Here is a 22064-nt window from a genome sequence, read left to right on the forward strand (position 1 = left end):
CCCTAAACCCCAAAAACCACCCTAAAAACCCTGAACCCACCCTAAACCTGCCCCAAAAACACCCTAAACCCCACAAAACCACCCTGAGCCCACCCCAAAAACCCTGAACCCACCCTAAACCCACTCCAAAAACACCCTAAACCCCACAAAACCACCCTGAGCCCACCCCAAAAACCCTGAACCCACCCTAAACCCACTCCAAAAACACCCTAAACCCCACAAAACCACCCTAAACCCCACAAACTCACCTGAACCCACCCTAAAAACCCAAACCTGCCCCAAAAACACCCAAACCCCAAAAAACCACCCTGAACCCGCCCTAAAAACCCTGAACCTGCCCTAAAAACACCCTAAACCCCACAAACCCACCCTAAACCCACCTCCAAAACCCTGAACCCACCCTAAAAACACCCTAAACCCCACAAAACAACCCCAAACCCACCCAAAAAACCCTAAACCCATCCCGAAAATCCCCTAAATCCACTCCAACACCCTAAAAACCCTAAACCCGCCCCAAAACAACTCCTTGAAAACTCCCAAACCCACCCCAAAGCCCCCAAATCCCATCCCAGTCCCTCCCAGTCCCCACCAGTCCATCCCAGTCCATCCCAGTCCCATCCCAGTCCCATCCCAGTCCATCCCAGTCCCATCCCAGTCCATCCCAGTCCCTCCCAGTCCATCCCAGTCCCTCCCAGTCCCCACCAGTCCCATCCCAGTCCATCCCAGTCCCTCCCAGTCTCTCACTGGTGCAGGGCGGGGCCGGGCCCCAGCCGGGCCAGGAGGCAGCGCCGCCCCAAACCCCTGGGAAAGAGAGAAAAAACGGGGAAAAGTGAGAAAAAACGGGGAAAAGAGAGAAAAAACGGGGAAAAGTGAGAAAAAACGGGGAAAAGAGAGAAAAAACGGGGAAAAGTGAGAAAAAACGGGGAAAAGAGAGAAAAAACGGGGAAAAGTGAGAAAAAACGGGGAAAAGAGAGAAAAAACGGGGAAAAGTGAGAAAAAACGGGGAAAAGAGAGAAAAAACGGGGAAAAGTGAGAAAAAACGGGGAAAAGAGAGAAAAAACGGGGAAAAGTGAGAAAAAACGGGACACGGGGGTGACACCGAGGGGACACCGAGGGCACACGGAGCTGGCCCGGCCCCGCGGGCCCCGCGCCGGAACCCAGAAATCGCCTCAGGCCGGGCCCGGCCCCGCCCCCGGTGTCCCCTCAGTGTCCCCCCGGTGTCCCCTCAGTGTCCCCCCGGTGTCCCCTCGGTGTCCCCTCAGTGTCCCCGGTGTCCCGGGCCTGTCCCGGGCCCGCGGAGTCACCTCAGAGCCAGCGCCGCCATCTTGGAGCCGCCGCGCCGGAAGTGGCCGCGACGCACTTCCGGTGCCGGGCGGGATCGATAACCGATATCGGTATTGATATCGATAACCGGGGATCGATAACTGATATCGGTACTGATACCGGTACTGGCATCGGTAACCGGCAATAGATACCTGATATCGGTACTGATATCGGTACTGGGATCGATAACTGATATCGGTACTGGGATCGGTACTGGGATCGATAATCGGGGATCGATAACTGATATCGGTACTGGTATTGGTCCCCGTTATCGATCCCGTTATCGATCCTGTTATTGATCCCGTTATCAATCCCGTTATTGATCCCATTACTCATCCCCGTTATTGATCCCGTTATCGATCCCCGTTATCGATCCCGTTATCAATGCCGTTATCAATTCCCATTATCAATCCCCGTTATCAATCCCCATTATCGATCCCATTATCGATCCCTGTTATCGATCCCGTTATCAATCCCGTTATCAATCCCCATTATCGATCCCGTTATCGATCCCGTTATCGATCCCATTATCGATCCCATTATCTATCCCCGTTATCGATCCCGTTATCGATCCCGTTATCAATCCCGTTATCAATCCCCATTATCGATCCCGTTATCGATCCCATTATCAATTCCCATTATCGATCCCCGTTATCGATCCCGTTATCGATCCCGTTATCCCCCCCGAGCAATCCTCTCTGGGCAGTTTTTCCCCCAAATCCCCCCAAAGTCCCCAAACCCCCCCGCGTGCCCCCGTGTCCCCCTATGTCCCCTCTTTGTCCCCCCCATGTCCCTTGATGTCCCCGTGTCCCCTCCGTGTCCCCTGCTGTCCCCTCCGCTGTCCCCCCAATGTCCCCCCATGTCCCCCCGCTGTCCCCTCGGGCCACATTCCTGCTCCCCCGCCCCCGCGGCGCGGGAATGCGGCCGGACAAAGGCCACCAGTGTCGCCGCGCCCCCCGCCACCCTCGGTGTCGCTCGGTGTCCCTCAATGTCGCCTTTGAGGGGCCCCGCGGCGCGGCCCCCCCGCGGCGCTGCCCGCGCCACCCTAAAACCGCGGCCCCGCCGCTGTCCCCGCGTGTCGCCGCCAGCATGTGTCCCCAGCTGTCCCCGAGGGCCACCCGCCGCCTGCTCCTCGCGGCCGCGCTCGTGGCGGCGCTCGGTGAGCTTGGGGACAAGGGACTGTCCCCGACAAGGGGGGACAGGAGCGGGTTGGGGGTGGCCGTGGGGGTGGCGGTGCCACGCGCGGCTTGGGGACTGTCACCATGGCTTGGGGAATGTCACCATGGCTTGGGGAATGTCACCGCGGCTTGGGGACTGTCACTGCAGCTTGGGGAATGTCACCATGGCTTGGGGACTGTCACCACAGCTTGGGGACTGTCACCGCGGCTTGGGGACTGTCATCATGGCTTGGGGAGTGTCACCATGGCTTGGGGACTGTCCCCGCAGCTTGGGGACTGTCCCCGCAGCTTGGGGACTGTCATCATGGCTTGGGGACTGTCCCCGCAGCTTGGGGACTGTCCCCGCAGCCTGGGGACTGTCACCAAGGCTTGGGGAGTGTCACCGCTGCTTGGGGAGTGTCACCATAGCTTGGGGACTGTCACCATAGCTTGGGGACTGTCACTGCAGCCTGGGGACTGTCATCATGGCTTGGGGAGTGTCACCATGGCTTGGGGACTGTCACCATGGCTTGGGGACTGTCACTGCAGCCTGGGGACTGTCACCGCGGCTTGGGGACTGTCCCCGCGGCTGGCGGGGGACAGCAGGGCTGTCATCATGGCTTGGGGAGTGTCACCATGGCTTGGGGACTGTCACCATGGCTTGGGGACTGTCACTGCAGCCTGGGGACTGTCACCGCGGCTTGGGGACTGTCCCCGCGGCTGGCGGGGGACAGCAGGGCTGTCCCCAGCCTGGCGACAGGGTCGGGTGGGGCCAGGAGGGTCCCGGTCGTTGTCACCTCCCTGGGGACAGATGGAGAGGGGGGGAGTGCCACACCCAGCGCTGATGGCGGCACCGAGCTGTGGCACCTGTCACCTCCCTGGGGACAGGGGCGGGCGGTGGCCAGGACTGTCCTGGACACTGTCACCAACCTGGGGACAAGCGGAGGTGGCTGCAAGGGCAGTCCCGATCGTGTCACCTCCTTGGGGACAGCAGGGGGTGGCGGCCAGGGGGGGTCCCAGAGCTGTCACCTCCTTGGGGACAGGGGCGGGTGGCGGCCAGGACTGTCCTGGACACTGTCACCAACCTGGGGACAAGCGGAGGTGGCTGCAAGGGCAGTCCCGATCGTGTCACCTCCGTGGCACCGAGCTGTGGCACCTGTCACCTCCCTGGGGACAGGGGCGGGTGGCGGCCAGGACAGTCCCAGAGCTGTCACCAACCTGGGGACAAGCGGAGGTGGCTGCAAGGGCAGTCCCGATCGTGTCACCTCCTTGGGGACAGCAGGGGGTGGCGGCCAGGGGGGGTCCCAGAGCTGTCACCTCCTTGGGGACAGGGGCGGGTGGCGGCCAGGACTGTCCTGGACACTGTCACCTCCCTGGGGTGGCGGCCAGGAGGGTCCCAGAGCTGTCCCCTCCCTGGGGACAAGCGCGGGGGTGCCACACCCAGCCCTGCTGGTGTCACGGGCGCGCACAGTGTCCCATTGTCACCTCCCCCGCGCGCGGGGTGCCAGCCCCGCCCGTGCCACCGGGCACCGGGACAGTGTCCCCTCCGAGCCCCCCCTGGCGACAGCAGCGCCACCGCTGTCCCCTCGCCCTCGGTGGCAGCTCGGGGACAGCGCGGGGGCGGCGCTGACGGCTCTGTGTCGCCAGGAGTGTCGCCGGTGTCCCCAATCCACGTGTACACGCCGCGCGAGCTCTATGGCACCGTGGGCTCGCGCGTCACCCTGTCCTGCAGCTTCTGGTCCAGCGAGTGGATCTCGGAGGACATTTCCATCACCTGGCACTTCCAGGCCGACGGCTCCCGCGACAGCATCTCCGTCAGTGTCCCCAGTGTCCCCGCCGTGTCCCCACCCCGTCCCCAGTGTCCCCGCCGTGTCCCCATCCCGTCCCCAGCCCCGCTGTCGCCTCGTGCCAGCGGCAGCGCGACAGAGCCTGCCCTGAGGGTGACACGGTGGTGGCACTGGGGTGTCCCCGTGGTGTCCCCAGGGTGTCCCCAGGGCGTCCCCGTGGTGTCCCCAGTGCCAGCCGGGTCCAGCCCCAGCGGTGTCCCCTCGCCCTGTGGCGGCACTGGGATGTCCCCAAGGTGTCCCCAGCCCTGTCACCCCTTGGGTTCCAGTCCCAGCGATGTCCTCTTGCTCTTTGGTGGCACTGAGGTGTCCCCAAGGTGTCCCCAGTGCCCGCTGGGTCTCAGCACCACCCCCACAGGACAGAGCTTCCCTTGAGGTGGCACCGTGTCCCCTCCCACCGTGCCGCGCCCCCAGCCCCGCTGTCGCCTCGTGCCAGCGGCAGCGCGACAGAGCCTGCCCTGAGGGTGACACGGTGGTGGCACTGGGGTGTCCCCGTGGTGTCCCCAGGGTGTCCCCAGGGTGTCCCCGTGGTGTCCCCAATGCCAGCCGGGTCCAGCCCCAGCGGTGTCCCCTCGCCCTGTGGCGGCACTGGGATGTCCCCAAGGTGTCCCCAGCCCTGTCACCCCTTGGGTTCCAGTCCCAGCGATGTCCTCTTGCTCTTTGGTGGCACTGAGGTGTCCCCAAGGTGTCCCCAGTGCCCGCTGGGTCTCAGCACCACCCCCACAGGACAGAGCTTCCCTTGAGGTGGCACCGTGTCCCCTCCCACCGTGATGGTGTCCCCGCAGTGTCCCCGTGTCCCAGTGCCCTCCAGCCCCGTCCCTGCGGGTGTCACCGTGGTGGCACTGCAGTGTCCCCGCAGTGTCCCCGTGTCCCAGTGCCCTGCCGGTGTCACCCTCACCCTCAGCGGCACCCTGGGGACACCACGAGCCCCTCCAGCACTCTCCCCACCGCTGTCCCCTCCGTCACCGCGCACCCGTGACCGCGGTGTCGCTGTCGCCGCCGCAGATCTTCCACTACGCCAAGGGCCAGCCCTACATCGACGACGTGGGGACATTCAAGGAGCGCATGGAGTGGGCGGGGAACCCGCGGCGCCGCGACGGCTCCATCGTCATCCACAGCCTGGAGCCCAGCGACAACGGCACCTTCACGTGCGACGTCAAGAACCCGCCCGACATCGTGGGCAAGTCCTCGCAGGTCACGCTCTACGTGCTGGAGAAAGGTGCGCGACACGGCTGTCACCTCCCGGGCCGCTGTCACCTCCCGGAGCCCGCTGGTGGCGGTGACACCGGGCTGCTGTCACCTCCCGACCCTGCTGGTGGCAGGGCGGGGACATCGGGCTGGTGGCACCGCCCGGAGGCTGCTGGTGGCACTGACACCAGACTAGTGTCACCTCCCTGAGCCCGCTGTCACCTCCCTGGTCCCTGCTGCTGGCGGTGACACCGGGCTGCTGTCACCTCCCGACCCTGCTGGTGGCAGGGCGGGGACATCGGGCTGGTGGCACGACGGCTCCATCGTCATCCACAGCCTGGAGCCCAGCGACAACGGCACCTTCACGTGCGACGTCAAGAACCCGCCCGACATCGTGGGCAAGTCCTCGCAGGTCACGCTCTACGTGCTGGAGAAAGGTGCGCGACACGGCTGTCACCTCCCGGGCCGCTGTCACCTCCCGGGGGCCGCTGGTGGCAGGGACACCAGGCTGGTGTCACCTCCCGGGGCCGCTGGTGGCAGGGCGGGACACCGCTGGTGTCCTGCTGGTGGCACCGCCCGGAGGCTGCTGGTGGCACTGACACCAGACTAGTGTCACCTCCCTGAGCCCGCTGTCACCTCCCTGGTCCCTGCTGCTGGCGGTGACACCGGGCTGCTGTCACCTCCCGACCCTGCTGGTGGCAGGGCGGGGACATCGGGCTGGTGGCACCCGCCCGGAGGCTGCTGGTGGCAGGGACACCGGGCTGGTGTCACCTCCGCGATCCCCCCTGATGGGGATGACACGGGGCTGGTGTCACATCCCGGACTCTGCTGTCACCTCCCGGAGCCTGCTGGTGGCGGGGCCACGGCGCTGGTGGCACTTGCACTGCTGGAGGTGACACTGGCCTGGTGTCACCTCCCTGACCCTCACTGGCGGTGGTGGCACCAGGCTGGTGTCACCTCCCTGACCCTCACTGGTGGGGGGTGACACTGTGCCACTGTCCCCTCCCTGCAGCCGGAGGGTGACACGGTGCCGCTGTCCCCGCAGTGCCACTGTCCCCGCAGTGCCACTGTCCCCGCAGTGCCACCCGCTGCCGGGGGGGTGACACGGTGCCGCTGTCCCCGCAGTGCCACCCCGCTACGGTGTCGTGCTGGGCTCTGTCATCGGCGGGGCGCTGCTCCTGGTGGCCGTGCTGGTGGCCCTGGCCTACGGCACGCGCTACTGCTGGCGGCGGCGCCAGGCGGCCCTGCAGCGGCGGCTGAGGTGAGCGGGACCCCCCCCAAACCGGGACCCCCACCCAAATCGGGACCCCCTCCCCAAACTGGGACTGTCTCCAAACCGGGACCCCCACCCAAACCGGGACCCCCACCTAAATCGGGACCCCTCGCCCCCGTAAATCGGGACCCTCCCAAAACCGGGACTGTCCCTGAACCGGGAGCCTTCCCCAAACCGGGACCCCCACCCAAACCGGGACCCCTCCCCAAACGGGACCACCGGGGCTGCAGTTCCACCATCCCGAGCCCCCCTCTCCCCCACACCGGGGGTCCCATCCCGACCCCCCTTTCCCTTTTCCCCACACCGGGGGTCCCGGGGATGCAGTCCTACCATCCCCCAGACCCCCTTTTCCCCACACCGGGGGTCCCGTCCCGAGCCCCCTCTCCCGTTCCCCCACACCGGGGGTCCCGTTCCGAGCCCCCTCTCCCGTTCCCCCGCACCGGGGGTCCCGGGGGTCCCGTCCCGAGCCCCCTCTCCCGTTCCCCAGCGCCATGGAGAAGGGCAAGCTGCAGCGCTCGGGCAAGGACGGCTCCAAGCGCAGCCGGCAGGTGAGCGCCGAGCGGGGCGGGGGGCTCGGCGGGCTGTCCCCCCGCTCCCCAGCCCCCCCGGGGGCGGCGGGTGAAGCCCCCCTGTCCCCCCCGCAGGCCCCCGTGCTCTACGCCATGCTGGACCACGGCCGCGGCGCCAAGAAAGCCAAGGGCGACTCGCGCAAGGATAGGAAATAGCGGTTAGCGGGCAGGGAGGGACCCCCGGGGGCGGCCGGGGCCGAGGGGGACCCCCGGCCCCCCAAAGTCATCATGACCATCGAGATGGAGCTGCGGGGGGAGCCCCAGGCCGCGGCCCCGCCCGCCGCCCGCTCCCCGAGCCGGGGCAGCCTCAAGAGCGCCCTGCTGAGCATCATCAAACCCAACTCGGGGGGCTCCTGACGGCCCCCCCGGCCCCGGCCGCGGCCCCGGCGGGCTCGGGACCCGGCGAGGAGCGGGGTGTGGTCCTCGCCTCGGGTCCCTCGGCCTCGGGGACAGCGCTGGGGACAACCGCGGGTCCCCCCCGGCCCCCCCTCGGTCGCTCCCTGCCCATCCCCGGGTGGAATTTCCCCTTCGGAACGCGAAATCCCGGCGGATTTGGGGCCGGCCCCCCCTCCCCGGGGACCTGCGGGGTCCCCGCGGGGCCGTGTCCCCGCCGCGTGTCCCCCCCCCCCGAACTCGGGGGGGTTTCTGTGCCCCCAATTTCGCTCCTTTTCTGGCCGTTTTCTCGTCTCTCCCCGCGACCGACCCCAAATGACGTCGCAGGGTGGCCCCCGCCCCTTTGTCCCCTTTGTCCCCTCCTGTCCCCCCATTAACCCCCGCGCCCCGTAACCCCCGGGACCCCCCCCCAAACCGGCCGGAGCCCCGCGGAGGGGGCGAGGCTGCGGCCGGGCTGGGGGGGCCGCCCGTGCCCCCGGACGCGTTTTGTACCCCCTGTCCCTGTCCCCTCCCTGTCCCCGTGGTGCCATTAATAAAACTGACTTCTCCGGGAGCCCCGTGTCCCCTCCCGCCTGCCACTGCCACTGTCACTGTCCCCGTCCCCGTCCCTGTCCCCCTGCGGGGCTGGCGGGGTCTGAGCTCATCCCCACCTCCGCGGGGAGGTGACACTTGCACGGTGACCTGGTGGCCCTCTCAACCAGGGGGGGCTGTCCCCGATGCCACCAGCACAGTGCCACCTCCCCGCCGCCCGCCGTTAATTAAAGCTCGCTGTAATTAACGCAGAGGCCGAGAGGCTCAGGGGTCCCCTCGTGGCCATTGTCCCCCCAGGGGTGGGCGCGGCTGGGACTGGGGGGGGGGACAGACCCCGGCCCCGGGCCTGGGGGGGCACTTGGGGCACGGAGCCGGGGCGGAGCCCCCCGAGCCCCCCCGGTGCCGTTGTCCTTTCCCTAATAAGTCTGCGCAGCGCGACCCCGCCGCGTCCCCTGGGCCCTGCCCCGCGGCCGCCGCCGCTGTTTTTCTTTCCAAGGAGCTATTTCTGCCCCGGACCGCGGCACTCCCGGGCCCTGCGAACCCCCCGAGCCCCCCAAAACCCGGCTGCGAAACCCCCAAAACCCGCCTGAAACGCCCCCTAAATCCGCCTGCAAACTCCCCCAAAATTAGGCTGCGAACCCCCAAAACCCGGCTGCGAACTCCCCCAAAATCCGGCTGTGGACCCCCCAAAATCCTGCTGCAAACCCCCCCGAAAACCGAAATTCGACTGCGACCCTCCCAAAATTAGGCTGAGAACCCCCCAGACCGAGCTGTGGGTCCCCCCAAAACCCGGCTGCGAATCCCCCCTAAATCCGCCTGCAAACTCCCCCCAAAATTAGGCTGTCAATCCCCCAAAACCCGGCTGTGGGCCCCCCAAAACCCTGCTGCGAACCCCCCCAAATCAGGCTGCGAATCCCCCCAAAATTCGGCGGCCAATCCCCCCGAGGAGGGGGCGGTGGCAGTGACAGGAGGGTGGGGAGCCCCGATTTCCTGGGCTGGGGGCTGCAGCGGGACCCGTCCCCCCCCCCCGCGTGTCCCCAACGCCACCACAGGACAGGAAAATGGGGGAAATCTCGTGGAAAACGGGGGGATTCTTACGGAAAACGGGGGTTCCCATGGAAAATGGGGGGGTCCTATGGAAAATTGGGGGTCCCAGGAAAACGGGGGGGTCCCAGGAAAACGGGGGGGGTCCCCGCCGCCCCCTCTCCCGAGGGGACACCCCCCTGTGTCCCCCCCAGCGTCACTCGCGGCCCCGGCTCGGGGCAGGGAAGGGCCGAGCCCCCCCCGGCGCTGCCCGCGGGGGTCCCCACGGGGGTCCCCGCGGGGTGGGGGTCCCCTCAGGGCCGCGGGGGCTCCTTGCGCTGCCGGGAGCGGCGGAAGCGGCCCTGGATGGCCAGAGCCGCGCGCTCCGTCTCGGGCGCGCTCAGGTCGATGTCGATCTCCTCCTCCTCCTCCTCTTCCTCCTTCTTGGGGTCAGCCTTGGCTGCCGGGGGGGGGGGGGGCACCGNTTTTGGGGGGCGCCCTTGGGGCCGGGGGGGGGGGGGGGGGGACACGGCACGGGGACACGCTTGGGGACAGCCGGATTCACCGCGGGGACACCCAGGGGACACCCGGGGGGACACAGGACAGCCTGGCACCCAATGGGACACTCAGGGGGACACCCTGCCACCCCCCCGGGGACAAGGGACAGCCTGGCACCCCCAGACTCACTCTGGGGACATCCAGAGGGACAGCCTGGCACCCCCGGGGGACACGGGACACCACGACCCCTCCCAGGGGGACACCGCGACACCTCCGAGGGGACAGGGGAAGGACGGAGCAGGTCCCCAAACGCACCCAGGTGCCACCCCCCGCAAGGACGGGGACAATGGGGGGACCCCGGGGACAGCGGGGGTCCTCACCTTGCTGCTGCCCACCGGGGGCCTCCGCCGCGGAGGGGGGGGCACGGGGGCTGCGCTGCGGAGAGAGGGGACCCGGGGGGTGACACAGGGGCTCCGCTGTCCCCAGGCCCCCTCCCCATTGTCCCCAAGGCCCCCCCACTGTCCCCGGCCCCCCCCCACTGTCCCCGGGGGTCCCCACAACCTCCAGCCAGCGTGGGGCTCATGGGGGCTGCGCTGAGAAGAGAGGAGAGCCCGGAGGGGACAGGGGAGGTGACACCGGTGGTCCGCTGTCCCCAAACTGTCCCCGCGGTCCCTGCAGCCCCCCCGCCCCTCCCCGGTGCTGAAAGCCACGGGACAAGGGGCAGACCCCGCTCCCCGGTGTGTTCCGGCCCCGGGTGTCCCCCGTTGTCCCGGGTGTCCCCGGTGTCCCCGCTGTCCCCACCTCGCTCATCCCGCCCGCTGTCGCCGCTGCCGAGTGCGGGACCGGCGCTGCCGCCGCCGCTTTTATAGGGGCGGGTTTGAGTGACAGCCGCGAGCAGCCAATGGGGAGCGGGGGCGGGGCCGGCAGGGACACGCCCACAAGCGTGGCTTCAACCTCCCCCCCCCCCAGCCCCGGGGGTGGGGGACACTGGGGACATTGGGGACATTGGGGACATTGGGGACATTGGGGACATGGGGAAGACACGGGGGACATTGGGGACATTGGGGACATTGGAGACATGGGGGGGACATTGGGGACTTTGGGGACCTGGGGGACACTGGGGACATTTGGGGGTATTGGGGACATGGGGGACATGTAAGACACGGGAGGACAGGGGGGACAAGGGGGACACGAGGGACACGGGGGAGTGTGGGGGCACTGGGGAGTGACCGTGACCCCCCCGAGTGCCACCCTCCTGGTGGCGGTGACCCCTGGGGACAGGGCACAGGCGCTGCGCGGGGGTCCCGGGATGGCGACAGGGACCTTCCCGTGGCGACAGCGGTGGCAGCACGGCCACCACCGCGTCCCCTCTGGGCTCTGCTGCTGGCAGCGTGTGACACGCGGTGCCACCCTCAGCCCGCGGCTGTGACACCCCGGCTGTCCCCTCGGTCCCCGTGTCCCTCTGTGGCCGCACCTGTGCTCCGCTGTCCCCGCCCCAGGTGCCACCCCAGGTGCCACCCATCCCCCGTGTCCCCTCCGCCCCGCGCTCTGTCCCCGCCTGTCGCAGCCCCAAGTTCAAGGTTCAAACTCCACGCGGCCGCTCCCGGGAGCGCCGGCGACACGCGGGGACAGCGGCAGGGGACACGCGGGGAATGGAGGGGACACACGGAGACGGCCGGCGACACGCGGGGACCGCCGGGGACACGCGGGGACCCGAGCTCCCCTCGCTGCGTGGGGACAGTTCTCTGTCACCGGCGGCACCGGGGGACACCGGCTCAGGTAGCGCCAGCCGCGGGGACCCGCGGGGACCGCAGGGGACAGGAGGGGACACTCAGGGACAGGAGGGGACACTCGGGGACAGGAGGAGACAGGAAGGGACACTCGGGGACAGGAAGGGACACTCAGGGACACTCAGGGACAGGAGGGGACACACAGGGACGGGAGGGGACACTCAGGGACAGGAGGGGACACTCGGGGACAGGAGGGGACACTCGGGGACTGGCGGGACACGCGGGGAGCAGCGGGGACATTCCGGGACCAGCGGGGTCACTTTGTCCCCGTCGGGGACACGCGGGGACAGGAGGGGACCGACAGGGACTGGCGGGGACGCGCGGGTGGTGGCACCGCGGGACAGGGTGGCACCGCGGCCTCGAGGGGACGGCAGCGGTGGCGCTGGCGGCTGTGTGTCACCCCCGCTGTCGCCGTGTCCCCAGGCGTGTCCCTGCCGAGCCCCCCGGGCACGGAGCGCAGCCCCCGCGACCCCCCTGGGGACACGGAGCCCGACGGGGACAAAGTGTGCGCCGTGTGCGGGGACAGGGCCAACGGGTACCACTTCCACGTCATGAGCTGCGAGGGCTGCAAGGGCTTCTTCAGGTGGGGACACCGCGGGGACAGCGCGGGACAGTGTGGGGACACTGCGGGGACAGCGCGGGGACAGCCGGGGACAGCTGGGGACAGTGTGGGGACAGCCGGGGATACTGCGGGGACAGTGTGGGGACACTGCGAGGACAGCTGGGGACAAGGCGGGATGGCATGGGACAAGGGGACAGGGCGAGGGGACAAGACGGGATGTGGGGACAGGATGGGACAGGAGGGACTGGGGTGGGAGGGGAGGGGGTGGCGCAGGACTGGGACAGCGTGCGACACGACGGGACAGCCGCTGGCACCAACATGGGACACGCGGTGGCAGTGCCAGTGTGGGGACAGCCGGGGACGCTGCAGGGACACTGCGGGGACAGCTGGGGACAAGGCGGGATGGCATGGGACAAGGGGACAGGGCGAGGGGACAAGACGGGATGTGGGGACAGGATGGGACAGGAGGGACTGGGGTGGGAGGGGAGGGGGTGGCGCAGGACTGGGACAGCGTGCGACACGACGGGACAGCCGCTGGCACCAACATGGGACACGCGGTGGCAGTGCCAGTGCCCCTGTCCCCAGCCCGCGGTGGCACTGCCCCTGTCCCCGTGTCCCCAGCCCGCGGTGGCAGTGCCCCTGTCCCCGTGTCCCCGCAGGCGCTCCATCATCAAAGGTGTCCGCTTCACGTGTCCCCTGGCGCGGCGCTGCCCTGTCACCAAGGCCAAGCGGCGACAGTGCCAGGCGTGTCGCCTCCAGAAGTGCCTCGACGTGGGCATGAGGAGGGACAGTGAGTGACACGGGGGACACGGGGGGACACGGGGCACAGCAGAGGGGGAGGACCCGCAGGGGACACGGGGGACGCGGCTGGGGGGGCACGGGGGACACAGGGGACATGGCACGGGGACAGCGGGGACAGGGGACACCGGGGAGCTGGGCGGGGTGAAGGGGACACGCAGGGGACACGGGACAGGGAGAAGCGGCCTGGGCGGGGTGGCAGGGGAGGGGACACAGGTGGCAGCAGGGAGTGTGGCACAGAGGGGACAGCGGGGACCCGCTGCGGTGTCCCCGATCGCTGTCCCCGCTGTGCCCGGTGGCGGCGGTGACAGCGGTGACACGGGGACACGGGGTGGCAGTGATCATGTCGGAGGAGGCGCTGCGGCGGCGGCGGGAGCTGCGGGGCCAGCGGGGCCAGCCCGGGGGACAGCGGGGCCAGCCCGGGGGACAGCGGGGACACGAGGGGCTGACGGCCGAGCAGCAGGAGCTGATCGCGCTCCTCATCGGCGCCCACCAGCGCACCTTCGACTCCAGCTTCTCGCAGTTCATGCGCTGCTGGGTGAGCTGGGGACACGCCTGTCCCCGACGGCGACACCCCTGTCCCCAGCGGGGTCACCCCTGTCCCCAGCGGGGTCACCCCTGTCCCTGCGGCTGCCCCCGCTGTCCCCACGGGGGTCCCAGCCGTGCCCATGGGCGCCCTGGGCACCCCGGGGGTGTCCTGGCTGTCCCCACAGATGTCCTGGCTGTCCCCACAGATGGCCTGGCTGTCCCCAGAGGTGACCAGCCAACCTCCCTGGTGTCCTGAGTGTCCCCACGAGTGACCCGGATGGCCCCATGGGTGGCCTGAGTGTCCCCAGGGCTGCCTCGATTGTTCCTATGGGTGCCCCAGCTGTCCCCAAAGATGTCCAGACTGTCCCCAAAAGTGTCCTGACTGTCCCCACGTGTCCCCAGACTGTCCCCAAAGATGCCCTGGCTGTCCCCAAAGATGCCCAGACTGTCCCCAAAGATGTCCTGACTGTCCCCAAAAATGTTTAGACTGTCCCCAAAGATATCCTGGCTGTCCCCACGTGTTCCCAGACTGTCCCCAAAGATGTCCTGACTGTCCCCGCGTGTACCCAGACTGTCCCCAAAGATGTCCTGACTGTCCCCAAAGATGTCCTGGCTGTCCCCACAATGCCCCAACTGTCCCCAAAGATGTCCTGACTGTCCCTACGATGCCCCAACTGTCCCAAAAAATGTTTAGACTGTCCCCAAAGATGCCCTGGCTGTCCCCACAATGCCCCAACTGTCCCCAAAGATGTCCAGACTGTCCCCCAGACTGTCCCTTACTGTCCCCACGTGTCCCCAGTCCGTCCCCACGATCCCCCGCCCGCCCCCAGAGCCACCCCGCGTGTCCCCGCGTGTCCCCAGCCGTGTCCCCTCGCTGTCCCCAGCCCGCCGTGCGCCTGCTGGTGCCCAGCCCGCCTGGCGCGGGTGTCGCCGCGGGGGTGTCGCTGTCGCTGTCGCCGTGCGAGGAGGCGCTGCCGGACGTGCTGTCGCTGCTGCCGCAGTTCGCGGACCTGAGCACGTTCATGATCCAGCAGGTGATCAAATTCGCCAAGGAGATCCCGGTGTTCAGGTGCGCGGGGCGGGGACGCGGCGGGGCGGCCTCGGTGCCACCCCCCTGACGCGCGGCCGTGTCGCCGTGTCGCCGTGTCCCCTCCCGGCAGGAGTTTGCCGCTGGAGGCGCAGATCTCGCTGCTGAAAGGAGCCACGCTGGGCATCTGCGAGATCCGCTACAACACCGTCTTCAACCCCGCCACCAAGGCCTGGGAGTGCGGCCAGCGCTGCTACACCATCCACGACGGGGCCCTGGGTACCGCGGGGACACCGGGGACACTGCGGGGACACCGGGGGGACACCGGGGACACGTGCCGAGGGCGCTGGGCAGGCGGGATCCGCGGGGACAGCCCGAGGAAGGAGGGGGACAGGGTGAAGGGCGGGGCTCGGTGGTGTCACAGCGACCCCCGGGGTGGGGACATTGGCTGGGCACAGAGGGACCTGGGGGACAGCAGCTGGACGTGTGCCCAGGTGTGATCTAGGTGTCCCCAGGTGTCCCCAGGTGTCCCCAGGTATGCCCAGGTGCGCCCCAGGTGTCCCCCAGGTGTGACCCAGGTGTGATCTAGGTGTCCCCATGTGTGACCCAGGTGTGCCCCAGGTGTGCCCAGGTGTGACCCAGGTGTGACCCAGGTGTCCCCAGGTGTCCCTGGGTCAGGGCCAGCGTGGCAGGCAGGGGTTGTCACCTCGAGGCTGTGTCCAGCCGTGGTCACTCGGGTTCGGACGGACCTTGAGGGGCTGGGGAAGGGTCTGGAAAGTCCTGAGGGGGCTGGGGGGGACTGAGCCTGGAGGAAAAGGGGATCCGGGGGGGATTTGGGATCTGCCAGAAGGGATTTGGGATCTGATCCCAGGGAATGGGGCAGGACAAGGGGACAGAGCCTCGAGCTGTGCCAGGGAGGCTCAGGGTGGGAAATTTGGGGAAATTCCTCCTGGAAAGGGAGAAAGCCCTGGAAGGGCTGCCCAGGGCGGAAATTTGGGGAAATTTCTCCTGGAAAAGGGAGAAAGCCCTGGAAGCACTGCCCAGGGAGGCTCAGAGCTGCCACCCCGGAGCTGTCCGAGCAGGTGGCACTTGGTGACTCAGGGTGGGAAATTTGGGGAAATTCTTTCCAGAAAAGGGAAAAGATCTTGGAAGGGGCTGCCCAGGGAGGCTCAGGGCAGAAATTTGGGGAAATTCCTCCTGGAAAAGGGAGAAGGCCCTGGAAGGGCTGCCCAGGGCAGAAATTTGGGGAAATTCCTCCTGGAAAAGGGAGAAATCCCTGGAAGGGCTGCCCGGGGAGGCTCAAGGTGGGAATTTGGGGAAATTCCTCCTGGAAAAGGGAGAAGGCCCTGGAAGCGCTGCCCGGGGAGGCTCAGAGCTGCCACCCCGGAGCTGTCCGAGCAGGTGGCACTTGGTGATGGCAGGGACTGACCCCAGAGGTGCTTCTCCCCCCCTGACCCGGGTTTTGGGGTCCCCCAGCGGGATTCCAGCAGGTGTACCTGGAGCCTCTGCTCAAGTTCCACGAGAGCCTGCGGCGCCTGCGGCTGCACGAGGCCGAGTACGCCCTGCTGCAGGCCATGCTGCTCTTCTCGCCAGGTGAGCCACCCAGGGGGGGACACGGGGACACGCCGCCGTCCCCGGGGCCCCGCTGAGGTCACCCCACGCCCCCCCAGACCACGCCGGCATCGCCCAGCGCGACGTCATCGACCAGTTCCAGGAGCAGGTGGCGCTGACCCTGCAGAGCTACATCGAGCACCAGCACCCCCCCCCCGAGGGCAGGTGAGCGCCAGCACGGGGTGCCCGCGTCCCCAGAGGGACAGGGACGGCCACCACGGCCGGCTGGATGTCCCCCTGCGTGTCCCCGAGGTTCCTGTACGCCAAGCTGCTGCTGCTGCTGACGGAGCTGCAGACGCTGATGGTGGAGAACATGCGGCAGATCCTGCACATCCAGGACCTGTCGGCCATGACGCCGCTGCTCTCCGAGATCATCAGCTGAGCGCGGCCCCCGTGCCACCCCCCGGTCCCCAGGTGTCACCCCCGGCCGCCACCAGGCACAGAGTAAAGCTCCTTTATTTATCCGGGCTCCCGGGTGTGTCGCCGCAGGGAAACTGAGGCACGGCCGCCGCGGCGCTGGGGACAACGGGGACCCCCAGCGGCAGCGGCCACCCCCAGGAGGTGGCACTGGGCACAACGGGGCCCCCAGTCCCCCCCGTGGCGCTGTCACTCGCTGTCCCCAGCCCGCCGTGTCCCCGCGGGTCCCTGTGGCACCTGCATGGCCCGGCCTGGCGGCTCCCTGAGCAGGACGGTGCCACTCGCCCGCTGTCCCTGCTGTCCTGTCCTCACTGTCCCTGCTGTCCTGTCCCTGCTGTCCCTGCTGTCCCATCCCTGCTGTCCTGGCCCCGCTGTCCTCTCTGTCCTGTCCCCCCTCTCCTGTCCCCTCTGTCCTGTCCCTGCTGTCCCCTGTCCTGTCCTGTCCCTTCTGTCCCGTCCTGTCCCCGCTGTCCTCTCTGTCCTGTCCCTGCTGTCCTGGCCCCTGTCCTGTCCCCTCTGTCCTGTCCCCTGTGCTGTCCCCTCTGTCCTGTCCCCTCTGTCCTGTCCCTGCTGTCCTGTCCCTGCTGTCCTGTTCTCTCTCTCCTGTCCCCTGTCCTGTCCCTGCTGTCCTGTCCCCTCTGTCCTGTTCCCTCTCTCCTGTCCCCTGTCCTGTCCCTGCTGTCCCCTGTCCCGTCCTGTCCCTGCTGTCCCGTCCTGTCCCCTGTCCTGTCCCTGCTGTCCTGTCCCCTGTCCTGTCCCCGCTGTCCCGTCCTGCTCACTCTGTCCTGTCCCCTGTCCTGTCCCTGTGTCCCCTGTGCTGTCCCCTGTGCCCCGTCCCTCAGCCCACGGTGACGCTGAAGCCGCAGTGGAAGCGGCTCCTCCAGTGGTTCAGGAAGGCGCCCAGCGCCAGCGTCACGGGCAGGGGCGGCAGCTTCTTCTCCAGGACGCCCCCCACGCTCCAATTGCTGTCCAGGAGCCCTGCGGGGCGACAGCGGCGACAGCTGAGCGCCACCAGCAGGCGACAGCGGCGGCGGCGGCCGCGGGAGCCGCGCCCACCTCGGAAGACCACGTTGGCCCGCGGCAGGCTCAGCTGGTAGCCGAAGGCGAAGCTGCTCTCCTGCAGCCGCGTGTTGGCCTCCAGCTCCACCCCCACCTGCACCTGGGGGTGACAGAGCGGTCACGGCTGTGGGGACGCCGCGGGGACACCCTGGGGACACCCTGGGGACACCCTGGGGACAGGGGGACACGCACCTGCTCGTTGGCCCGGTGGTAGTAGCTGGCGTGGGCGCCGCCGTAGCCCACGTTGAGCGTTGTCACCCAGTGCGGGGCTGCAACAGAGACTGCGTCCACAGGTGTCCCCAGGTGTCCCCAAGGCATCCCCCAGGTGTCCCCAAGGCATCCCCCAGGTGTCCCCGAGGTGTCCCCCAGGTGTCCCCAAGGTGTCCCCAAGGCATCCCCCAGATGTCCCCAACGTGGCCCCAAGGCATCCCCCAGGTGTCCCCAGGTGTCCCCAGGTGTCCCCAAGGCATCCCCAGCTGTCCCTGAGATGTTCTCAAAGCATCTCCAGGTGTCCCCAAGTGTCCCCAAGGTGTCCCCAGGCGTCCCCCAGGTGTCCCCAAGGCATCCCCAGCTGTCCCTGAGATGTCCTCAAAGCATCTCCAGGTGTCCTCAGGTGTACCCAAGGTGTCCCCTGGTGTCTCTGACATGTCCCTCAAGTGTCCCCAGGTGTCCCTGAGGTGTCCCTCAAGGCATTCTCAGGTGCCCCCCAAGCATCCCCAGCTGTCCCTGGTGTCCCCAGCTGTCCCCAGGCATCCCGAGCTGTCCCCAGGCATCTCCACGTGTCCCCCAGGTGTCCCCAAGACATTCCTGAGGCATCCCCCGGTGTCCCCAGGCATCCCCAGCTGTCCCCAGGCATTCTCAGCTATCCCCAGCTATCCCCAGTGTCCCTGGTGTCCCCAGCTGTCCCCAGTGTCCCCAGCTGTCCCCAGGCATCCCCAGCTATCCCCAGCTATCCCCAGCTGTCCCCAGCTGTTCCCAGGCATCCCCAGCTGTCCCCAGCTGTCTCCCGTTGTCCGTGGTGTCCCCAGCTGTCCCCGGTGTCCCCGCTGTCCCCGGGGGGCCGTACCCGAGTACTTCCCGGCCAGGGTGAGGATGGCTCCCTCCTCGCCGGGCCGCCGGTGGTACACGAGCTCCCCGCCCAGCACCAGGCGGGCGGTGACGCTCTGCAGGAAGTGTGCCACCACGATCACTGCGGGGACAGCGACAGCGCGGCCTCAGCGGCGGCGCCGGGCGCGGCGGGGCCACCTCGGGGCCACCTCGGGGCCACCTCGGGGCCACTCGGGCTCACCGGAGCCGCCCAGCAGGTCGGGGTTGCCCAGCGTGAGCGTGGCCGTGCAGTCCTCGCCGCGGTACTCGCCGTCGAACTGCCACGTCACGAACTTGGCCTGGTGCGTCTGGGGACGGGGACAGCGGCGCTGGCAGCGGGGACGCGCGGGGCCGGGGCCGGCGGGGGGGCACCCCCGGCTCACCTGGAACACGGCCTTGGCGCGCAGGCGCTCGCCCAGCAGCTGCACGGCCTGCGCGTTGAGGCTGCCACTGCTGTCCATGTCCCCGAGCAGCGTGGGGAACACCTGGGGACAGCACGTGTGGGACGGGGACAGCTGGGACACCTGGGGACAGCTGGGGACAGCGCGTGAGGGACGGGGACAGGGACAGGGGACACCTGGGGACAGCTGGGGACAGCTGGGGACAGCTGGGGACAGGGGAACACCTGGGGACAGCACGTGAGGGACGGGGACAGCTGGGAACACCTGGGGACAGCTGGGGACAGGGGAACACCTGGGGACAGGACGTGAGGGACGGGGACAGGGGACACCTGGGGACAGCTGGGGACATGGGGAACACCTGGGGACAGCATGTGAGGGACGGGGACAGCTGGGACACCTGGGGACAGCTGGGGACAGCTGGGGACACCTGGGGACATCTGGGGATATGGGAACACCTGGGGACAGCAGCATGAAGGACAGGGACACGGGGACACCTGGGGACAGCTGGGGACAGCTGGGGACTGGGGAACACCTGGGGACAGCGCACAGTGGGGACAGGGACAGCTGGGGACAGCTGGGGACATGGGGAACACCTGGGGACAGCAGCATGAGGGATGGGGGCAGGGACAGGGACACCTGAGGACACCTGGGGACAGGGGAACACCTGGGGACAGCGTGGCATGGGACAGGGACATGGGGAACACCTGGGGACAAGGGAACACCTGCCGACAACAGGGACATGGGGACACCTGGGGACACCTGGGGACAGCAGGGGGAGGGAGAGGGCGAGGGGAACTTGGGGAACACCTGGGGACACCTGTGGATGGGGGAACACCTGGGGACAGCATGGTGTGACGACAGGGACAGAGAACAGGGGGACACGGGGACAGCCACACGAGTGTCCCCAGCTCCGCAGAGTCACAGGGACACCTGGGGACAGGGACAGGGGGACACCTGGGGACAGCACATGTGGGATGAGGACGGGGACACAGGAACACCTGGGGACACCTGGGGATAGGGGAACACCTGGGGACAGCAGGGTGAGGGACAGGGACACCTGGGGACACCTGGGAACAGCAGGTGAGGGGTGGGGAGAGGGGGACATGGGGAACACCTGGGGACACCTGGGGACAGCATGGTGTGACGACAGGGACAGAGAACAGGGGGACACCGGGGCCAGGGGGACACGGGGACAGCCACACGAGTGTCCCCAGCTCCGGCCTGGGGCTGATGGCACGTGCCAGCACCAGCGGGCAGTGGCACCGTGGCCATGGTGAGGCCACCAAGGAGCCCAGGGCCAGCCCGGCCCACCCAGGGCCACCTGTGACCCCTGGGCCACCTGTGACCCCTGGGTCACTGACCACCCTGAGGCCACCAATGGCCCTGGGGCCACCTGGGACCACCCAGGGCCACCAGAGACCCCAGGGCCACCAACGACCTGAGGCCACCAGTGACCCCAAGGCCACCACAGGCCACCAATGACCCTGATCACGCCGAGGCCACCAGTGACCCCGCAGTGCCAGGGGTGTCAGGGCAGTGCCACCCGCCCGCGCTGTCACCTCGGCGCCCAGCTGGCGGTCCCCCAGGAAGGTGGCGTTGAAGCGGTAGCCGGAGGGGCCCAGCGTGCTCATGTGCACCGTGTGTGTCACCTGCGGGGACAGCGCCGTCACAGGGACGGGGCACGGCCACCCCCGGGTCCCCCCGCGTCCCCTGCCCGACCTGGAAGTGGCTGCTCAGGGTCTTGGTGACGATCAGCTTCACGCCCTCCATCTGCGGCGGGAACACCTCTGCGGGGACACGGCTGTCACCCCTTGGGGACACGGCTGTGACACCCTGGGGACACGGCTGTGACACCCCCGGGGACACGGCTGTGACACCCTTGGGGACACGGCTGTGACACCCCCGGGGACACGGCTGTGACACCCTGGGACATGGCTGTGACACCCCCAGGGACACGGCTGTGACACCCTGGGACATGGCTGTGACACCCCCAGGGACACGGCTGTGACACCCCCGGGGACACGGCTGGCACCCCCCAGGTGGCCCCCACAGCCCCGTTTTGGGGACAGCACTGACACCCCCGGGCCAGCCCCCCAGGGGACACACCTGCCACCCGCGCTGTCCCCTCGTCACCGGCGTCCCCTGACCCCGGGGCTCCCGCTGTCCCTCAGGGTCCCGCTGTCCCTCAGGGTCCCTCTGTCCCCTCAGGGTCCCTCTGTCCCCTCACAGCCCCGCAGTCCCCCGCGCTCTCCCGCCGCCCCCGTTCCCCGCGGGCGCACCTTTGCAGAGCCGGTGCAGCTCATCGAAGCTGCCGGGGTTGCCGCGGGGCTCGGCCCGGCGCGGGGCCCGGCCCTCGGCGTTGCCCATGGCCCCTACGGGCCGCCGCCGGCCGCCGCCATCGCGGGGGACAGGGACGGGGACAGGGAGAGGGACAGGGAGAGGGACAGGGATTGGGATTTGGGGTCAGGGGACAGGGATGGGGACAGGGACAGGGATTTGGGGACAGAGGATGGGGACAGGGGACAGGGATCAGGACTGGGATTTGGGACAGGGACAGGGACTGGGGACAGGGATGGGCAGGAATGGGATGGGATTGCCGGGATGGGATGGGATTGCTGGAAATTTCCATAGGGTTGGAAGTTTTTATGGGGCTGGAAGTTTCTGTGGGCCAGGAATGGGATGGGGCTGGAAGTTTCTACGGGGTTGGAAGTTTCCGTGGGGCTGGAAGTCTTTGTGGGGTTGGAATGGGGTGGGATGGGATGGGATCCATGGGATGGGATGGGGCTGGAAGTTTCCGTGGGGCAAGAATGGGAAGGGATGGGATCCATGGGATGGGATGGGGCTGAAAATTTCCACAGGGTTGGAAGTTTTTATGGGGCTGGAAGTTTCTGTGGGGCAAGAATGGGATGGGATGGGATGGGATGGGATGGGATGGGATGGGATGGGATGGGATGGGATGGGATGGGATCCATGGGGTGGGATGGGG

General features: G+C 68.2%; 3 protein-coding genes across 10 annotated transcripts; 2 read left to right on the plus strand and 1 right to left on the minus strand.

The window, feature by feature from the left end:
• The first annotated feature begins 2353 nt into the window (after positions 1 to 2353).
• Positions 2354 to 8300, plus strand: MPZ (myelin protein zero). Its single transcript, XM_039722200.1, has 6 exons — positions 2354 to 2482; positions 4128 to 4294; positions 5330 to 5543; positions 6638 to 6773; positions 7273 to 7333; positions 7430 to 8300. The coding sequence occupies exons 1-6, from the start codon at positions 2413 to 2415 to the stop codon at positions 7508 to 7510; spliced, it is 729 nt and encodes a 242-aa protein (XP_039578134.1). The 5' UTR covers positions 2354 to 2412; the 3' UTR covers positions 7511 to 8300.
• Positions 8301 to 10940: 2640 nt separating this feature from the next.
• NR1I3 (nuclear receptor subfamily 1 group I member 3) lies at positions 10941 to 16906 on the plus strand. 3 transcript variants are annotated; one of them, XM_039722203.1, is made up of 9 exons: positions 10941 to 11578; positions 12013 to 12172; positions 12811 to 12941; positions 13288 to 13487; positions 14362 to 14546; positions 14638 to 14783; positions 15981 to 16097; positions 16175 to 16280; positions 16368 to 16577. In XM_039722203.1, exons 1-9 carry the CDS (start codon positions 11452 to 11454, stop codon positions 16495 to 16497), a joined length of 1302 nt encoding a protein of 433 aa, XP_039578137.1. In that variant the 5' UTR covers positions 10941 to 11451; the 3' UTR covers positions 16498 to 16577. The 3 variants fall into 3 exon arrangements, with proteins under 3 accessions (XP_039578137.1, XP_039578136.1, XP_039578138.1); XM_039722202.1 differs by having other exon boundaries at positions 10942 to 11578; positions 14362 to 14511; positions 16368 to 16906; XM_039722204.1 differs by lacking the exon at positions 13288 to 13487 and having other exon boundaries at positions 10943 to 11578; positions 16368 to 16905.
• Positions 16907 to 17242: 336 nt separating this feature from the next.
• On the minus strand, positions 17243 to 21483 carry TOMM40L (translocase of outer mitochondrial membrane 40 like). Of its 6 annotated transcripts, XM_039722206.1 has the most exons (9): positions 21358 to 21483; positions 20798 to 20865; positions 20638 to 20727; positions 19061 to 19162; positions 18880 to 18985; positions 18658 to 18780; positions 17784 to 17860; positions 17589 to 17691; positions 17243 to 17510 (listed from the first exon to the last, which is right to left on the minus strand). In XM_039722206.1, exons 1-9 carry the CDS (start codon positions 21443 to 21445, stop codon positions 17371 to 17373), a joined length of 897 nt encoding a protein of 298 aa, XP_039578140.1. In that variant the 5' UTR covers positions 21446 to 21483; the 3' UTR covers positions 17243 to 17370. The 6 variants fall into 6 exon arrangements, with proteins under 6 accessions (XP_039578140.1, XP_039578143.1, XP_039578139.1 ...); XM_039722209.1 differs by lacking the exon at positions 19061 to 19162; XM_039722205.1 differs by having other exon boundaries at positions 17243 to 17691.
• Positions 21484 to 22064: the final 581 nt, after the last annotated feature.

Source organism: Passer montanus, unplaced genomic scaffold (assembly GCF_014805655.1).
Source record: "Passer montanus isolate IOZ18808 unplaced genomic scaffold, ASM1480565v1 scaffold474, whole genome shotgun sequence".
NCBI lineage: Eukaryota > Metazoa > Chordata > Aves > Passeriformes > Passeridae > Passer > Passer montanus.

What these genes read in the sequence shown, in the direction of transcription:
- MPZ (XM_039722200.1), top strand. Translation starts at nt 2,413, where the DNA reads ATGTGTCCCCAGCTGTCCCCGAGGGCCACCCGCCGCCTGCTCCTCGCG. An exon ending in CGCGCTCGTGGCGGCGCTCG is followed by an intron (nt 2,483 to 4,127) that starts GTGAGCTTGGGG and finishes CTGTGTCGCCAG; the next exon opens with GAGTGTCGCCGGTGTCCCCA. An exon ending in GCTCCAAGCGCAGCCGGCAG is followed by an intron (nt 7,334 to 7,429) that starts GTGAGCGCCGAG and finishes TCCCCCCCGCAG; the next exon opens with GCCCCCGTGCTCTACGCCAT.
- NR1I3 (XM_039722202.1), top strand. Translation starts at nt 11,452, where the DNA reads ATGGAGGGGACACACGGAGACGGCCGGCGACACGCGGGGACCGCCGGG. An exon ending in CATCCACGACGGGGCCCTGG is followed by an intron (nt 14,784 to 15,980) that starts GTACCGCGGGGA and finishes GGGGTCCCCCAG; the next exon opens with CGGGATTCCAGCAGGTGTAC. An exon ending in CATGCTGCTCTTCTCGCCAG is followed by an intron (nt 16,098 to 16,174) that starts GTGAGCCACCCA and finishes ACGCCCCCCCAG; the next exon opens with ACCACGCCGGCATCGCCCAG.
- TOMM40L (XM_039722205.1), bottom strand. Translation starts at nt 21,445, where the DNA reads ATGGGCAACGCCGAGGGCCGGGCCCCGCGCCGGGCCGAGCCCCGCGGC. An exon ending in CGACCTGCTGGGCGGCTCCG is followed by an intron (nt 18,781 to 18,879) that starts GTGAGCCCGAGT and finishes CTGTCCCCGCAG; the next exon opens with TGATCGTGGTGGCACACTTC. An exon ending in ACCACCGGGCCAACGAGCAG is followed by an intron (nt 17,692 to 17,783) that starts GTGCGTGTCCCC and finishes TGTCACCCCCAG; the next exon opens with GTGCAGGTGGGGGTGGAGCT.